The 17,315-nt window shown below is 44.1% G+C and overlaps 2 protein-coding genes across 3 annotated transcripts; both read left to right on the forward strand.

Moving 5' to 3' along the window:
* The first annotated feature begins 20 nt into the window (after positions 1–20).
* BckdhA (Branched chain keto acid dehydrogenase E1 subunit alpha) lies at positions 21–16,817 on the forward strand. 2 transcript variants are annotated; one of them, XM_084582484.1, is made up of 9 exons: positions 21–204; positions 7,823–8,014; positions 8,634–8,829; positions 9,960–10,121; positions 11,247–11,391; positions 14,319–14,380; positions 14,834–14,975; positions 15,232–15,403; positions 16,450–16,817. In XM_084582484.1, the coding sequence occupies exons 1-9, from the start codon at positions 103–105 to the stop codon at positions 16,630–16,632; spliced, it is 1,356 nt and encodes a 451-aa protein (XP_084438610.1). In that variant the 5' UTR covers positions 21–102; the 3' UTR covers positions 16,633–16,817. The 2 variants fall into 2 exon arrangements, with proteins under 2 accessions (XP_084438610.1, XP_084438611.1); XM_084582485.1 differs by having other exon boundaries at positions 7,826–8,014.
* LOC146176154 (uncharacterized) lies at positions 474–1,826 on the forward strand. The gene has a single exon (XM_084582487.1). It carries the CDS (start codon positions 877–879, stop codon positions 1,729–1,731), a length of 855 nt encoding a protein of 284 aa, XP_084438613.1. The 5' UTR covers positions 474–876; the 3' UTR covers positions 1,732–1,826.
* Positions 16,818–17,315: the final 498 nt, after the last annotated feature.

The raw sequence follows: 17,315 nt of genomic DNA on the forward strand, positions 1-17,315 counted from the left end.
GAGTCGATCCAAAACGCAGTCAGTAGCTGGCCAGTCACTCAGCTGCTTTGCTGCTACTGCTGCTGCTTTTGTTTTCAATTGGACGTCAGCATTCCTGCGGTTATGATGGCAGCAAAGACAACAGCCCATACGCTCCGCGCACTTATACATACGTCGAGGAAACGTCCACCGCCTTGCTTCTATCACACGACAACGATCTGCAGAGTAAGTTGCGGTGTTTCTCTGCTGTGTTTGTAGTGCGCGCATGATGCGCGCAGGTGGGAAAGTGTGCGCGCGATCTGCGCAATTATGATTGCCTCAGCTTGCGTTTGTCATGGCCATGTCGTAAAAGCAGTAAAAGTCTGACATGTGGCACGGCGCTCAAAAAACGCCGTTGCTTCGCTGAAAGTGATCGAAGTGATTTTCACTAATTTTTATGTCGTTAATGCGCAGATTTGAATACGCGCGAGTTTCGCACGACTGTCTGCTAATGTCAAATGCTGAAAAACGGCAGCATTCTTTGCTCGCAATTTAGCATAAGCTGATTTTAGCTGAGTAGTTTGTTGGTTGGGCTCATGTGCATATTTTTTTTTTTCTTTCTGCACGGAGCCACCGCCTTTCGTATCAAGTGGAAATATGAGATGATCAAATTGCTTGAGCCGGATGTTTCTTTGTTTTTTCGAAAGTACGGCTTGACTACTACAGTGTTTGATTTCCGCCATTTTTAAAGCAGCGACGTGCAAACGCAGTAGTAGCTGTAGCTGCGATGAGCCCAGTGTAAACTCTGAACAAACCAGTGTTCGTATCACACTAGTGATAAGTCGTTATCTGAGCTTCAGGGCTTTCATTTCGCGGTTGCTGGGAACACGACCCTTCCCGCCACAAGCGCATTTCGATATGGAGCGAGAGATCCTGTTCGGCGATCACCTACATCTTCCGAGCGGCGGCAAAACATCGTCTTGCGAACTCGAACTGCTGAGGCTGCTGCGCGACGTCGACCTGGCCGTCTTGGAGAAGCATCAGCGCTGGAAGGCAAAGCTGGGTGAAGCAGACGACGCTCTGGCGAAACGTGACGCCGAGCTAAAGCAGACGAAACTCGAGCTCGCGTCGTGTCGCGAGGAGGTGGCGCAGCTGCGCGACCATGTCGCCTACCTGGAGGCCCTCCAAGCCGACCTAGTCGCCAAGTATGACCGGCGCATCGTAGAACTGAAGGAAGACGTGAGTCGAATCAAGAAGCGTTACGGCGACCTCAAGGCCGCTGCCGTTGGCGGACCCGACGGCCGCGCGACGTCGTCGTCAGCAGACGAAGCCGCCCCGACCGTCGACTTTTGGAAGAATAGAGTCGCAGAACTCGAGAAAGAAGTGGCCAGGCTGCGACGCCGTGAAATGGCGACCGACAGAGAAGTGCGGAGCTCAGCTAGCAAGCAGCGGGAGGAACTGGAGAGGTTAGTGGCCGACAAGGACGGGGTCATCGACAGACTGACCGATAAAATTGCCGAGCTGACTAAGCGCCTTCGTCAAGTTGAAAATTCAACCGCCACAGCGGCTACAACGGAGGCGAAGTCAGCACCTGCTACAGCACCTGCCGGCGGCTTCCGAATGAACTGGGAACCGCCAGACCTGGTTGAGCAGTACCTCGGGACCTTTCAGGACGACAAAATGCGCCAGAATGCCGCTGAGCTGCGCAGCAAGATCGAGCAGCACATGAACGAGTTCACGGCAAAAATTGAGCAGGACAAAAGAACGTTTTAATGTGCCAGTGTTTGTCTACTGCTTGTCTGTAACATTATTCAGGTGCCATTTTTTTACATGCTGTGTGTAGAACAATAAAACCCAACTGAACGAGACATCTGCTTTAATGTGTCCATCTGCAGTAATTTCCACATACTGTCGGTTCTGAACCTCTGTGGAATGGGTACATGGGGCAGTGAAAAATACTGTAGTGTGATTTGCTATGCATCCTGAGAGAGCAGCTGTACTGCACTATCTATGAGTATAACATACAGGTGGTCTTGCCATTCTCTTCTCTCTCTCTCTCTTTTTTTTTTTTTTTTTTTCAAACTTAATAGTGGAGCTCTAAGAATGTCATTTTGTGTGAAGTTGCTGCTTTTTTACAGTGCAGTCGATGCAATGTTCTGCCAACGTGTGTGCTGCGTGATATCGTGTTTTCAATGTGAATTGCTTGGATTGAATGTCTTAGAAGGAGATGTGGAATAACTGTGAGGATTGTTACCAAAAAAAAGAAAGCTGGATAGAATGCATTGACAATTGGCATTTGTGTAGGTTTGTTACCTGCTTCCCATGCTTCGAAGGAATTAATATATTTTTAACATGCCAGAGGTACACACGGGCTGCAGAGAATCTGTTAGCGGTCGCAGCTGCATATTTTTTTTTAACGTGTACCACAACCTCGTAGTGCAGGAATCGTTAAAGGATGTTATCCTTTTTGCTGCTACCTTGCAGCATTTTCTATCAGAGAATTCTGCCAGACTCTATGAAAAATCTCTGCAGAGTGCATTGTGTGTCCTTAAAACAGTCTACAAGTAGCGTTAAGTGTTAAAGCTCGTGCGCTGCAGAAACTTTTTATCACAGTTCAGGTGACCTTCATTACACATAGGCGAAATACTCTTTTGTGATAAGCGTAGCTGGTCATAAATGACAACTGTGCTCCATTTTGAAAACAAACCACACATAGAATGACCTGGAACTTGTGTACATAGCTTTACTGCTTTTAAGTGAAGTTGCCGAGTATTAAGTTGGACACACAAGAAATACAGCATTGCATCATTTAAAAAGCAGAGGGCCTCAAAACCGTGCTCCATAAAACCCACCACAACACAAAACTGAATGTTCATCGAAGTGCAATCAAGGCAGCTAAGGTTCGAGTGCACCGAGAATGGGGTGCAGCTGTTGCCATGAGTCATAGGCACTTCACCAACAGCATATGCAAAAGCAAGTCTCGTCCAGTTGGTGATGTGTAATGATCTGCACGCCTCAGTTGCAGATGCCCACAGTCACAGAGATGACACTTGCATGGCTTGCTGTAATGCTACCACTTCAAATGTAAAACATTTCATACCTCTCAGTATTTGAGGGATCAAGGGCTGAACTTGTCTCATCCTCGTCAAAATGTAGTTGTGGCACTAAAGCCGTCAGGGAAAGGATTATAGAAAGCATACATGAAAATAAGAGAAAAACAAAAACGAGACAAGCAGACGATGCAACGCTGCAGGCGCTCAAGAAGTTGGCAGAATGCCTCAACGAATGCAAATGAGAGAAAGGATATATATGGCAAACTGCTGGTGGAGTCCAAGGGCTTAAGCAAAATGAACTGCCCCGAGCTCTGTCGGGTGCAGACAGGTGTCTTCTTTCCTTGTAGTGACTGACACTGATAAGCGAGGCCATTTGCTGGAACGAATAGGGCGTCGAAAGTTTGAACGGCTAATGCAAGGACGACGACTCTCATTTTCCTGTTTGTCGTCCTGGTGCTCATTACAGGCCTGCAGATTTGTCTCTGTATAAAACCATTTAAGAAAATGCACGTGCAAAGCATGATTGTAGAGTGAAGGGCTTTTCTTTTTATTTGCTACTCTTAAAGCAAAGTGAATGCCCCACCACGGTGGCCGGGGTAATGAAACTTTTTTTTCTGTTCATACCAAGGCCACTCGGCTTACCGCACAGGCATCAACGGAGTCACGACATCCGCTGCATGTGTTTTTATTGTCTTCTTGCTTTTCTACAAAATATAATTTCAGAAAAGATTTAAAAAGAAATTGTGAGACCGCGCGGCTGTAAAATATGTGGTGCGCTTAATTGCTGCATTTTGTGTGTGGATGCGTTTGTGTTTCTGGTTTCTTCCTTTGCTCGCCACAGCCGTGAAAATGCTGTGTGCTAAACTGCACCAGATAGCAAATCGTGCTGAATATGATGCTTACAAAAAAAAAAAAAGGCTTTTTTTTTAATTTTTACTTTTGCTATACCTTTGCGCCAAAGCATCAACGAAAAACTTTGGCAAGAACGAAACCGAAACTGAAGCCAATGGCTTTGGCTATGCAGATGATTGAGGGATTGAGGTACGAAAATGTTCAAATTTGCGAATAGTTCGTGAGTAGAATCTAATTTGAGTCTTTAGCGCATGTTTTCCATATTAAGGGGATATCCGAAAACAGCGCTTACCTGCACAACCTGGCTCATTCCTTGGTGCGGCCACCAAAGGGGCACATTAAAAGCCAGTTCCTCAACGGCCATCGACGGCTTCGCGGCTGCCGTGAACGCGCAAACGAGGAACGTGAACAGGCGCGAGTGCTCTACCGGTAAAACGAGCACGCATGGCGTGCTCAGTTTTACGGACCGCATTGATTCCGTTCCCTACGGACCCCTCCCTCCTACTACCACCTCGAGCGAGATATATCCGATACGCGCGCACCACAGAGCAAATGGCCGCTGCGACGTGCCTATAAATTGAAGTTTAAATCCGTGCATATACTGCGCTCTATGTTTTTTTAATTAAGAGACCTATGTACGCCTCTCGTCGTATCATTCCTATAACTTAGAGAAACGGCAGTCAATTGCTAACTATGGGCAACAGCATATGTTGCATGTGTATTTCTTCTCTCAATAGTAATAATAATAATAATAATAATGTAATAATAATAATTGGTACACAGGAAAGGAAAGGCGCAGTATATCTGTCACACTTGTACTGTGGAAACTTGAACTGCGCCATAAGGTAAGGGAGAAAAGAGTGAAAGTAGAAAGAGAGAAAGGGTAATTTCGACCACCTGGGGATCTTTATTGTGCATTGACATGGCACACCACACGGACGCCTCGTTTCCCCGCAAAACACAGCTGTAAACAAAATTGTTTTTTGAAATTTGGCCACACCAAGCGAGTTGGATCAAGGCATCAAACTTAAGCAACTAATCTGATCTTATATGCTTAGCTTTTTATTTTGATAATGCACTGCTTCCTGTTTAAGAGGAATCGTGTGTGTGTGTGTGTGTGTGTGTGTGTGTGTGTGTGTGTGTGTGTGTGTGTGTGTGTGTGTGTGTGTGTGTGTGTGTGTGTGTGTGTGTGTGTGTGTGTGTGTGTGTGTGTGTGTGTGTGTGTGTGTGTGTGTGTGTGTGTGTGTGTGTGTGTGTGTGTGTGTGTGTGTGTGTGTGTGTGTGGGGGGGGGGGGGGGGGTAAGGTATACCATGGCCGGGCTAAGGGGGAGACAGGCGCGCCTCTCTCCCCTTTAGCCCGGCCATGGGTATACTTTAGATTTGTGTTGTAATTGACTATAGTGCAGCTCACTCTGCCGAAGGTAATATTTGCAACCCTAGAATCATTGCAGCATGTCAAGCAGCAGCACATGGAGGCTTAATTAGCTTCAAGGATGTTATCTTGGAATGTTTGTAGGCTTTATATCATATTTCTCGTTATTTGTCATATTCTTTGCAAAAAATATTCTGTGTTCAGAAAAACTTTTTTTTTTTTTTTCATTCTTTCAGTTTAAGGTGTTTTTTAAAATTAAAGAGCACTGTAATAGCATCATTTGGGATTAGGGCTTCATTGCTTTTGTTCAAATGAACATACTAAATTTCTGGCTCCATGGGGCGAAATTCCACATTGACTCCCATTTTTATGTGATACAAGTGCCAAAATTTTGCTATGGAATGCAATCTTTCCTGCTACAAAAGCTGGAACTTCTATTGCAAACAAAACAGCATAATAAGGCTAATATTGCTGCTACAAATTTCAATTTCTTCTGCCCCCTTCCCTCATCCATGCTACTGGCACACTGCACTTTTTCCTTCTGTATAGTTTTCTTGCCTTCATTAATTAGTTTAGTTATTGTGTTACATTCCTGCACCTTTAATAATATCTACCTTCTGTTGGTATTATTTAATTTTTTTTTTTTTGATGTCTACATTTGTGCTTGTCGGAGTTCTTTCGAAAGATTGGGAGAAAAGGAAACGGAAATTAAAAATCTGACAGGCCTAATTATTTTTTTGTCATCTGCAAAGTTTGCTTACAAAATAAAATGTTAGTTTCATCCCTATCTTTTCATGTGTCCTGCAATAGATAGATACATAAAGCCTAGTTGTCAGTAGGTGAACTGAACATTTCACCATTAATCCTCATGTTACTTGTCTTGGATGTGAAGAAATTACTAATTTTAGAGCGCAGCTCTTTGGCGCCCATTCCTGCGTTTCGCGTTATCGTCGCCGTTAGCGTCGGCGTTGATGTCGTCCCTGTAACCTGCAGCTCCGCAACTGGGCAACGCGCGCTAACCCCCCTCCCCCCCCTCTGCCTGGCGGCGAGGGTGCTCTCTGGTTGCCGAAATGCTGGCTCGCTATCAGCGGATCACAGTGCGTGCATCTCAAGCCGAAACGCAGTCACGTTCTCTTCACTTGCTAGCGGCATCAGTCAGTCGCTGCTATCTGTTCGTCGCACAACGTTCCTATGGGCCCATGCACTGCCTCCCGCAACCTCCCGATAATTTAATTGCTCTCTTCATTTCTCCGACCACAAAGCTTTTTCCTTAACAGCTAAGAACTGTTAGCGGAGTTTCTTGAAGGAATATGTGTTTTGCTTGGAATCTTGTCTGTAATTCTACATACGTGTCTTGCTCGAAACCTTTGCCTAAATCTATCGAAAAGATGAAACAGCTGATGAGCTGCACTCAAATTTCGCATTAGGAAGTAACATAATCGTCTGCAATTTTTTTTTGACCGGGTCGTCTGCAGTAAACTTTTGATAGTCAGTGTACATCTTTATGTATGGATATCTTATATCGTACCAGTGAGTCTGGGCTAAGTAAAAAAATTGACACAAATAAAACGCCATTTATTTGGATGATTTTGCATTGTGTAAATGTTTTGTGGCAATTTGCTCTTCAGTTCTTGCATGCCTTGAAAATATACTTTCAAGGTGCTCTTGAGGTGCTTTAGTTTTTCTAAAAATTTTGGTCACATTGCTGCAATCCCTCTCTTTAATATTGCTGTGCTTGTAATTCTGTCTCCACTGAGCTGCTGTGTATAAAGCACTGTTAAATATATATATATTTTTAAACAAGAACCGAAATCAAAGCAATATGTGCAGTGTCATACTTGTAAACATGGCTCTTAAGCGCCAAAAAAGCATGACATATGTTCATGCCACCTTTTCAAGTTTAAGACAGTGACAATGCAGCACATCGTCATGGCAGGTTTATTGGTGCATGTGAGCCTCTTTATTGAACATTATGTTTCTGAATGGATTCCTGCATTCAGAAGAGTGCATTCCTTCCGTTAGTTTGAAAATGTGAAAAAAAAAAAAAAAAAAAAAAAAATCAATTTCTGACGATATTAATTCCAGCCCTAAATGCAACCCAAAGCTGCTACAAATACTTGTTAAAGAAAAGTGCATCCATGATTCATATACGAGCCCTCCTGTGTGCTGTTGTTTAGAATGGGAAGAAAAGAAAGAAAAAAAACACTGATGGATCTACGCGTGCGTAATTTGACATCCTGTGATAGCAGTTTTGGCATTTTGAATATATTTTTTGGTTTATATTCTATCTTTCTTTTCGGTTGGGATCATCTTGGCATTGTTTTCTGCAGCATCTGGTGCTCGAGGTAGCTACTGCGTTGTCAGCTGGTATAATTTTACTTTAGTGGCTGTAAAAGCTTTTATGACTTCAGTCACTGTGCGACTGTCGTGGCACGTGCTTCATGAGGGCATGAATGATGCCTTGTCATTTTTGTATTTAAGCCCGTTACTGAGGGCTCTGTTTCACCACTTGTTCTAACAATCAAAGCATTGGTCGCTAACTAATTCTTTTTATTTATTTATTTTTTAATTATATCTGCCAACATAGCAGCAGCAAGGTGGAAGCTCCACGTCATCAGTGCCTCCGCTTGACGACACAAGTCGGCCACAGTTCTTGGGAACCAAGTGTGACTGGACGGAGACAATCGATTTTCGCACACAGGTTGTCACTGATGGCTTTCCTGTCTACCGCGTCCTTGACCGTGAAGGCAAGCCCATCGTACCCTCCGAGGACCCTCAGGCAAGTGCTCGTGCTAATGCAGGTTATACAAATGAAAGTGAGCATGCCGGTTTTTCTTTTCCTTTTCTGCTGCAGAGACTGGGTTTTATGTTAGCGAACTCGAATGCGCCCTGCTTAATTTGCGCAACATTGTTGGCGCTGCTGTTGAACAGGGACTGAATAATCTATACCACTCGCCCTAAAGAATAGGCCCTGATCAGCCTGCCTGCAGTCACCAGTGAATGAAAAATATTTTTTTTTTTCCTCTTTAAACACAGAGAAAGGTGAATGTGTTCAGCCTCTGGCGTCAGACCGCAATGCCAACAGTTTCCAATTGGTGGTTATGGGGTCCTTAATGCTCTTGACTTTATGACAAGTGTCATGAGTTGGAATGAGATGGTAAGAAAAGAAATCATTCAGACTCAGAATTTCTTGGCAATAAGTATTGTCTTTCGCTGCCAAGCAAGCACCTCTGAACCAACAGAAGGGCAAAGCATTGAATTTAATTCAGGAGTTAAATCCGAATGAAGCTGTCCTCCTCATCCATATAACAGTTTTTCTTTGCTCTGTTTGACCACCAAGGTCATAGTGGAGTGTCAATGGCACAGTTGGCAATCCTTGTTCTGTCTGCCTGCAACAGCTGCCCGAGCAGACGCTGCTGAAGATGTACCGGGGCATGACCCTCCTCAACAGCATGGATCGCATCCTGTACGAGTCTCAGAGGCAGGGTCGCATATCCTTTTACATGACCAACTTTGGCGAGGAGGGCACACACTTTGGTAGCGCTGCCGCCCTCGACAACAAGGACTTGGTCTACGGACAGTACCGGGAAGCAGGTGTGTTGTACCTCTGCCTGTCTGCTCTCCATCAAAGCTTCAGTGCTTGCCCCAGCGGTTGGTCTCAACTATTCTACTAGGTATTTCCAAGCTATCACCTGCAGTGCTTAATTTATTTGGTAAAGAAAACACATTATCTTGTAGAGATGTACTGTGTTGTTTTGTTTTTTTGTGGTTCTGCAAGCATGTATGGTCTCTTGTTTGAGCTATATACTAGGCTCGGGAACGGTCGACAAGCCTAGATCAAAACTTTCTTGTCTGTTTTCATAAAATGTATGTGAAACACGGGGCTAATATTCTGCCTACTCATACAAGTATTTAGTTGAGTAGTGAGTTGGGCTTGTAGGCGCTGTTTTGCTGTCTTCGAAAATGGGCAAAAAGCACATGAAACAAGGAATAGTAGTTCTTGGCAAAAGCTGCAAGCTACAAGAAAGAGCCACTGCAGCCACTGTGTCCTGTAGGCACTTCCTTATTGTTTTGTGTCTCTCGGAAATATACCAAGATAACCAACTAGGTGTATTCAAATGCGAATATTTTGGCATTTCGGTGCACCACAATATTATGGGATGAGTGCACAGGTGCAAGAACTATGCAGTCCTGGCTAGGCGGACTGGTGAACTTGCTTAAGCTGAGTCTGGGGATGATGGAGAAGCATTCGTTCAGTTGTCCTTGCACATCATCCACCAAGCATAATTGCCCCGCCGTGGTGGTGCAGTGGTTAGGGCACTCGACTACTGTGTCCAAGGATGCGGGATTGAATCCCGGCTGTGGCGGCTGCTTTTTGATGAAGGCAAAAAGCAAGGTGCTCTTGTGCTGTGCGATGTCCATGCATGTTAAAGAACCCCAGGTGGTTGAAATTTTCGGAGCCCTCCACTACGGCTTCTCTCATAAGCTGAGTCGCTTTAGAACGTTAAACCCCATAAACCAAACCAAGCAGCATTACTAACTGGACACCGCAATCTCCGACCCAACCCATCACTGATATAATCAAACTCGTTTCGCAGTTCCACAATGGCTGCAGCAAGAGAGCAGTAAGATTGTCGAGCTCTTATTACACCTATCTTTCATAGCTAAAAGCCAGTGTTTTCTCTCATAGCCTGATGTTCATCTCCACTGACTGTGACGTGCAGGCGTCCTGGTGTGGCGTGACTACCCGCTGTCCCAGTTCATGGGCCAGTGCTATGGCAACGAGCTGGATGACTGCAAGGGCCGGGGCATGCCTGTTCACTATGGGAGTGACAAACACCACTTTGTCACCATTAGCTCACCGCTTGCCACACAGATGCCCCAGGGTGAGTCATTGCACTCCCGCGTTTTGGAGCGGTGTGCAGGACTTCCTTAGAGGTAACTGGCGTTGGCACAGTGTGTTGTCACCAAAACGAACTTTTTCTTGCTTGCCAGCGAAAACATCATTTAACTGGGCCTAAATCATAAGTGGTGCTTGTAAGCGTATTTACTATTTGGCACGCTTCAGAATGTACTTTCTTGGAGGAGCGAACTAATTGCAAAGTGGGATGGAAAGGGATGGGGCTGTGTTGAATACTTAATCCATCTTTTGCACGCGTTGTGTGTTCATGCATAAAACGCCTAACAGCACATGATAGAACCAGTCTGTATGGCATTGCTCCATGCTGCCGTCGTAGGAAGCGCTTAAAAAGCAGCCAAAACGGTGCTATGCTGCATGTCTTCGCGCAAAGTTAACAGGGACAAACATGCGAGCACTGATGAATGCTTCACGCAGAGATGAGTGACAGGAAAAAATCTAAAGCACGTCTGTTGCTTGGCAAAGCAACATCAAGTAAGCTGTAGGCATTCAGCGGATGACACTTTTCACTCCAGCCTCGTCTTTTATTTCAGGTTTGTTCGTTACTCAGTTGCCGTGCATTCACCTTCCACTGTGCCTTTTCTTCACAATAGCAGTACTGTAGTTTTCGTGGAAAGTGGTCTGAGTGCTATCTCTTAGGCTGCCGTGCAGTTTGTTTCCTGGCAGCTTCTGTGTGGCAATTACAAAGTACACGCGACCAAAGATTGCTTAGTTCATTCTGGAGAGATAAATTTGTAGTCCGCTTGGACTGCCCTTGTTGAGGTAAAAATTTCTGTTGTTTCTTTTCATACCTGCTAGTGGTGTTGCTTGTTGCTGTAGCCTGCAATTTCATTCTTGGCCTGATTACACTTTGCCAGAATGATGCCGCTGTGACTTTTTGAAGGACGCTATGTCATATAATCGAATTTGTTAAATTTGGTTACCAACAAACACGTCACTCAATTTGAAGTAATTTGTGGCTCCCCTCAGCCTCGGTAAATTGAATTTTAACTGTACTTGGTATGAGAGGGAAAAAATGGAAGTCATATGGATATGCTAATACAGTATGGTGTTCTTTTCTCTTTGTTTCCGACTCTGTGCACACTGGATTTAGCCGTGGGCTCTGCATATGCATACAAACTTGCCCAGAAGAAGAACTGCGTAGTTTGCTACTTTGGAGAAGGCGCTGCCAGCGAAGGTGATGCCCACGCTGCCCTCAATTTTGCTGCCACCCTCGACTGCCCGGTCATCTTCTTCTGGTGAGCACACTAGTGTGCACAATGTTCCGGTTAAACATGCTAGAAGAGCTGGGTCATTTCATAAGCTTTTTGTTTTATAGGTATAAATGGTAGAAAATGGGGACTGTTGTGTCATTGCTATCACAGCGTACTCGTATGACATCAGGTGTCAGACTAACGAAAATTAAAGCAGCTGCACTTTGCCTCGCTTGTTAAGTTTGTATGCTAGTCAGTGTCTGAATAAACACCGGCGTATGCAGTGCCATCTTGTCATGTCTGCTACTTGGTGAAGATACAGCAGGGATGACAGGTAAACAAGATGGACAGGGCAGTCTTCTTCCAGCCGACAGTTTCAAACCATGAAAACATACACGTCTGCTTCTGAATGCCCAACTGTACTTGTAAACGAAACCAAGCACATGCATTCTTGAATAAAGTAGATAAAGACTAAACTGATGTGCTGCCTTGGAACTCTAAATGATGATCACTTTTGTAGTTGATCTTATACCTATTACATCGCAACATAGTATTGTTTATGACCTTACGCACCATAGACTGCTTCTGTTGCTCTAGAAAAAATTCCCTCAATTGGCGACCATATTTAGGTGCTCAACGTCATCCTTCCTTTCGTGTTCATGACGTCTGATGATGTCCACTGGTGACGCAGAAAACCAATATGGCCGTTGGTCAGAACAGACCAATAGGACATAGGCTTTTGAAAGCGATCCGTTTGAGAGTGGTGCGTAATCCGGCCCCAGGTCCCAGGTTTCATAACAACGAAGGCATGGCAATGCTATGCATGGCACTAACACCGCCTTCTAGACGAGTTTTTTTTTTATTGCACCTTGATGCATTCATCATACCCAGGCAAAAATTGTAACTGGCCTAACCAGTTTAAGGAAGAATTCCCATGTTGATGCTAGTTGGTTCCCAGTTGAATCCCAGTTGGTCAATGGTTCCTACTCTTCTTAAAGGCTCAAAAAACTTTTTGTTTTAACTCCAGTGTCGCTTTTCTTTTCCTCTCACTGCATTTTTTATGGCTTCCATCAGGTCAAGGTGCTTTCTTTTTTTTAGTATTGGCAGCAAAATGCTGTCACTGTTGAGCATTCTTGTACAAGGTAAACGTGCATTCATGAATACAATGTTGAGAAAAGCATGAGGAAGTAAGGCGTCGATGACTGTTGCAGTATGTATGGCACGCACTGTTTGCACTGCTCCGTGCATGTCTCTCTGGCATGATCAAACATGCCTGTAGCATTGAGAGAGAGAGAGAGAGAGAGAGAGAGGAACTAGGGTCATGAGAGGAATGTGAGGGGAAATGGTAGTCTCACAGGCAGGGCAGGTGTTTCAGGCTCCCTTTTAATGTAACACAAAAACAAAAAAACACATGGGGTATTTTTGGCCAGGCATCAACAGCAGATTGCTGCGCTGTGATAACTTATGATCTCAGCACACCTGTAAAGGAGACCTGATTATAGGACTCCAATGAAAGATGGAACTATGAAATTGCATTTCAGATGTTTGAGTTACATGGGAGAGAATCTTGGTGCCAAACATATAAGCAGGGGCTTAATTAGCTTTATTCAAATGCTAATCAGTTTTCTTGTACTGTTCTTGTCCGTTTCATCCCTTCTGCTTGCAGCTGTTTTTTATTTTATTTTTTTAATTAGACAGGCATTTTTTTTCTTTTCAATCTTGGATTTCTTGGCACATTATTTAGTGCTCAATATTTGTCTTGATCAGGTCAAAAATGTAGGCCTCATGGTGTACACATGTACTGGGGCAATATCTGGCCGCACTCACTTACAGTGATAGTAAGTATAGTTATTTTTGTCACTGGCTCACTACCGCCTTTACCTGAGTTACCACTGCAGTCACCTAACAGTAATAGTGGTAGTCGAAGGACAACACAACCAAGACTGTGCAATGACAGTGATAGCCACGGTCAGGTTATTACAGCGAGAGCTCTTTAATATTACCAGTTGCAGAACTTCCCGTAGGGCCTATGTATAAATAAACAACAGTTTTGATTGGTCGAAATCTGGGTGTCTACGAATAGTGCCGACCCCCACGGCCATTAAAGGAAACTTTGTCTAAATTGAAAACTTTCAAATTTTTGAGAAATGCACAACCACCATGAAAATAAGATGTGTTCGAGAGTCGCAGGAGCAAAAATTCTTGGAAATAAAAGATCTAGAGGTAATTGAGGTGAAAAAAAAAGAAAGAAAAACAGGTGATTTCGAGAAGACAATGAAGGCAATAGCACGATGTAGCCACAATTCATAGGCACCCACAAAGTGCGTACACTAAAACCGGTCACTTTTTAAGCGGAGTTTCCCAACTGGTATGATCCAGACACTCTGATTACAGCTGTCTGTTGAAGCTTCACTGGTAGAAGTGTCACTGTTCGGCAGGAGAGAAAGACTTTGAGAGTTTTTGTAAAGGGACACTGTAGATTGGCCTGCATCAGTAGCTTGCTGCATTTCTGCTTCTGAAACGGGGTCTTGACCTTGGCTGAAAAACAGCATTTTCAAGGCTAGAGAAGGTCAAAAATTGACACGAAAATTTCGCCACAAGTAGCCATCTTTCACAAGCAAACTGCAGTAATGCCAAGGCTCATTTTTCTGTTGTACGAATCTCTGCGCCTACGCTAGACCGCCTTTCATTTCCACTCTGCAATCACGTAGTCCTTTTCAACTGATTGCTACGGGTCTGAATCAGTTAATGGGAGAAACAAATTTCTGCATTTTTAAATTTGATTTTTTTTTTTTGGCAGTAGATTCATATTTTGTTGCCGTGTAATCGTTGGCATAGACAAAAAAAAGAACGGCAACATACAATCAGTTTTTAAAAAGAGCAAAAAATGTATGAAGTCAACATTATTGTCCTTTTATTGTGAATGTTACAAGCATCAACCGAGTCATGTTTCATTTTCTTGCTCTTCGCAGTCGAAATAACGGCTACGCAATCTCAACTCCGGCCTACGAGCAGTACAAAGGCGACGGCATTGGTAAGTACCTTTAGTTTTTTATTTAAGTGGCCATTTTCATGAGTGAAACAGGAATCCAGAATGTGGAATTTAAGCTTTCTTATTCCCTTTGTCTTGTTTAAGTTGATCTGTAGTAATAAGTACTAAGTCACAAAATACTGTATTTCCTAGCCAGACTTAGAGTTTGTGGAATGCATAGCATTGAAAGAAACCATCTAAAAAAAAATAGTCTTAATTCTTTTCCACGCATAACTTATATATCACTGTAAGCTCTAGAGAGCAAATGCAAAAATACAAATTGTGCATTTTTTAAGTTCGTTGTGAATGTCATTCAATTTACACTCGGCACTGCACACAGTGATTTCATGTTTTTTTAACCACAGCCATTACAATTAGTTTCAGTTCACTATGGCTTTAAAAGGGCTTTTTTTAGGAAAGGCCTTAAAGTGATTCTGTACTTCTGCCTGAATGCAGTTGCAAGAGGGCCTGGCTATGGCATTGCATCGATACGAGTCGATGGCAACGACGTGCTGGCGGTGTACAATGTCACCAAGGTGGCACGTCAAATCGTCATCGAGGAATCCAGGCCTGTCTTGATAGAGGCCATGACTTACAGGTTCGCAAGCTACTGCATTATGTGACGGACGGACGTGTATATATATATATATATATAGCCCCACTTGAACCAAGCCATGCTAACCTACTAGCGTGGACTGAGGCCCTATTTACGAATATTGAGGGAAACTCAACCCTTCGTAACGTAACCGCTTGAATTCTGTGTGATACCAATCGCATTGCTCTGAATTTTGCATGCTTTATTAGCCCTTGTCGCATCCTCTCTTAACTACTTATTTTTTTTCTGCTGTGACCAGGATTGGTCATCACAGCACGTCGGACGACAGCTCGGCGTACCGGTCGGTAGATGAGGTCCGGTCCTGGGACCGGAACGACCACCCTATCACGCGCTTTCGCAACTATCTCGTCTACCGCGGGTTCTGGGATGATGCCAAGGAAGAACAGTGGAAGAACGAGACCAAGAAACAGGTATGTACCAGCAATCCTTGCTTGCTTTAGACTGGAACAAAACAAAAATGCTTTAAGCAAGCTCAGCTCTTTTAGGTTGAAGGTTTAAAACTTGGTGGAGACACTTTGTCTTTAAGGGTGGCGCTTAACCTAGACAGCACCAAATGTCCTAAGGACAGTACAAACTTACTAGGTGTCCCCACCAACATGCGTTTTTGCATTAAGCAGGAAGGAATGTAAAGCATGACAGGGTTGCACTTTCTGAAAGCCTTTTGAGATTTCCCTGAGATTTAAGCAGTTGAGATCTTCCATGCTAAATGATGGACAAAAGAAAAGAGGCCCCTTTGCAGAGTGCAGCATGGTTTTCTGAGTATTGCTTCTGCTGAAAGCGTGTTTAGCAAAGTCAATCTGCAAAAAACTGCAGAAACTACACTGGAAGAATGCGAAAACATTAGTGTTAATATGACATTGGTAGCTTCTACTCGACACATTTCTGCATCTACCTACTCACTTTTTTAATATGCAACCGCCACTCTTTGACATGCGATGCTACCAGTCAGGGGATCTGACTCGGCACATTTTTGTCTCATGACTCACATGACTTAACACTTCTGTGTTGCATGACTAATGACTAATTGATGATACAGCACTTCTTTGTACCGCAACTTACAACTCTCATCCGGCCATTGACAGAATGTCACTCGGTGATGACGTCACGAGGAGGCCAACTTCTGGGGACACATTTTGTGGACACTTTTGGCACCAACATCGCCTACCAATGCTTCTGCATTAAAATACCCACATGCTTTATGATGTTAAGTGTACCTTAAAGAACAGCAGATGGCCTAAAGCGCTCTGGATCCTTGAGTACTGGACTATCTGAACTACCTTTTCTTTCCTCTTGCTCCTCTCTTCTTCTCTTCCTTCACAGCACAGTTCAACTGCACACCTCGATTCCTGCCCTTTATTTCAAATCACACAACCTACAAAGGTGTCAGGCTTTATCGAATTCTATCGTGGGAAGTTCTGGAATGTGCCCTTATTGCCTTTTGCGCTGCTGCTTTTAGATCATGCAAGCATTTGCACGTGCCGAGAAGCTCAAGAAGCCGCCGGTGAAGTACATGTTCACGGATGTGTACAGCGAGATGCCTGCTTCTTTGCAAGAACAGTGGCAGTCGTTCAAGCAGCATTTGCAGCACTACCAGGAACACTATCCGGTCGGCTCGTTCAAGGAAATCGCCGAGGAGTAAGAAGTCCGACCAAGAGAACACGTTTTCGCTTGAGAGAAATGTCTGTACACAGTTTTGTGGCATGTCAGGTCGTGACTTGAACAAGTAGTCTCATCCTTTTGAGGAACATGCTGTATAGACAAGAGCGTCTTGTAAATGAATTGTGCCTGTTCGAAACTGCGGTGCGTCATGTCGATGAAATAGGAGGGGGGGGGGGGGGGGGGGGGGAGCATGTTTTTCATGTTGCCCGTTGTTGAGGAGTACGCCAGGTTTAAAAGCTTGAGGCTGGAACTGGTTTGCAAACTTCATCAAAGATCGGCAGGAACATTGTGAGCCGATGAAGTTGCTACATGATGAACTTTGGCTTAATGGCTTGGAAAGTGATGCGCCTCTGTGAAACTACTGTGCTGGTTGTCAAATCACATAGTTTTTTCACATTATGCCTCTTCTGAAAGCCCGAGGCCAGAGCACCTTGTGTATTTTGCGACTGTGCTTAGAGTTCACGTTCATGCAGTGCTCGCGCGAAAATAGCCGGCACGCATATTTTTCTCAAAGAATAGAGGACCATTCTTAGCAAAAATCTGTTCATGGGCTAGTTTGTAGGCTGTTTGGAGGTGTTTTCAAGGCTACAATTGGCACTTAAATTTTTCCTATGTTCATACATTATCAGAGTGTGATCAATAAATTGCATGGCTCGTAGCACG

The sequence above is a fragment of the Amblyomma maculatum genome, chromosome 10, assembly GCF_055883805.1.
Source record: "Amblyomma maculatum isolate TAMU_Amacu chromosome 10, ASM5588380v1, whole genome shotgun sequence".
Taxonomy (NCBI): Eukaryota; Metazoa; Arthropoda; class Arachnida; order Ixodida; family Ixodidae; genus Amblyomma; species Amblyomma maculatum.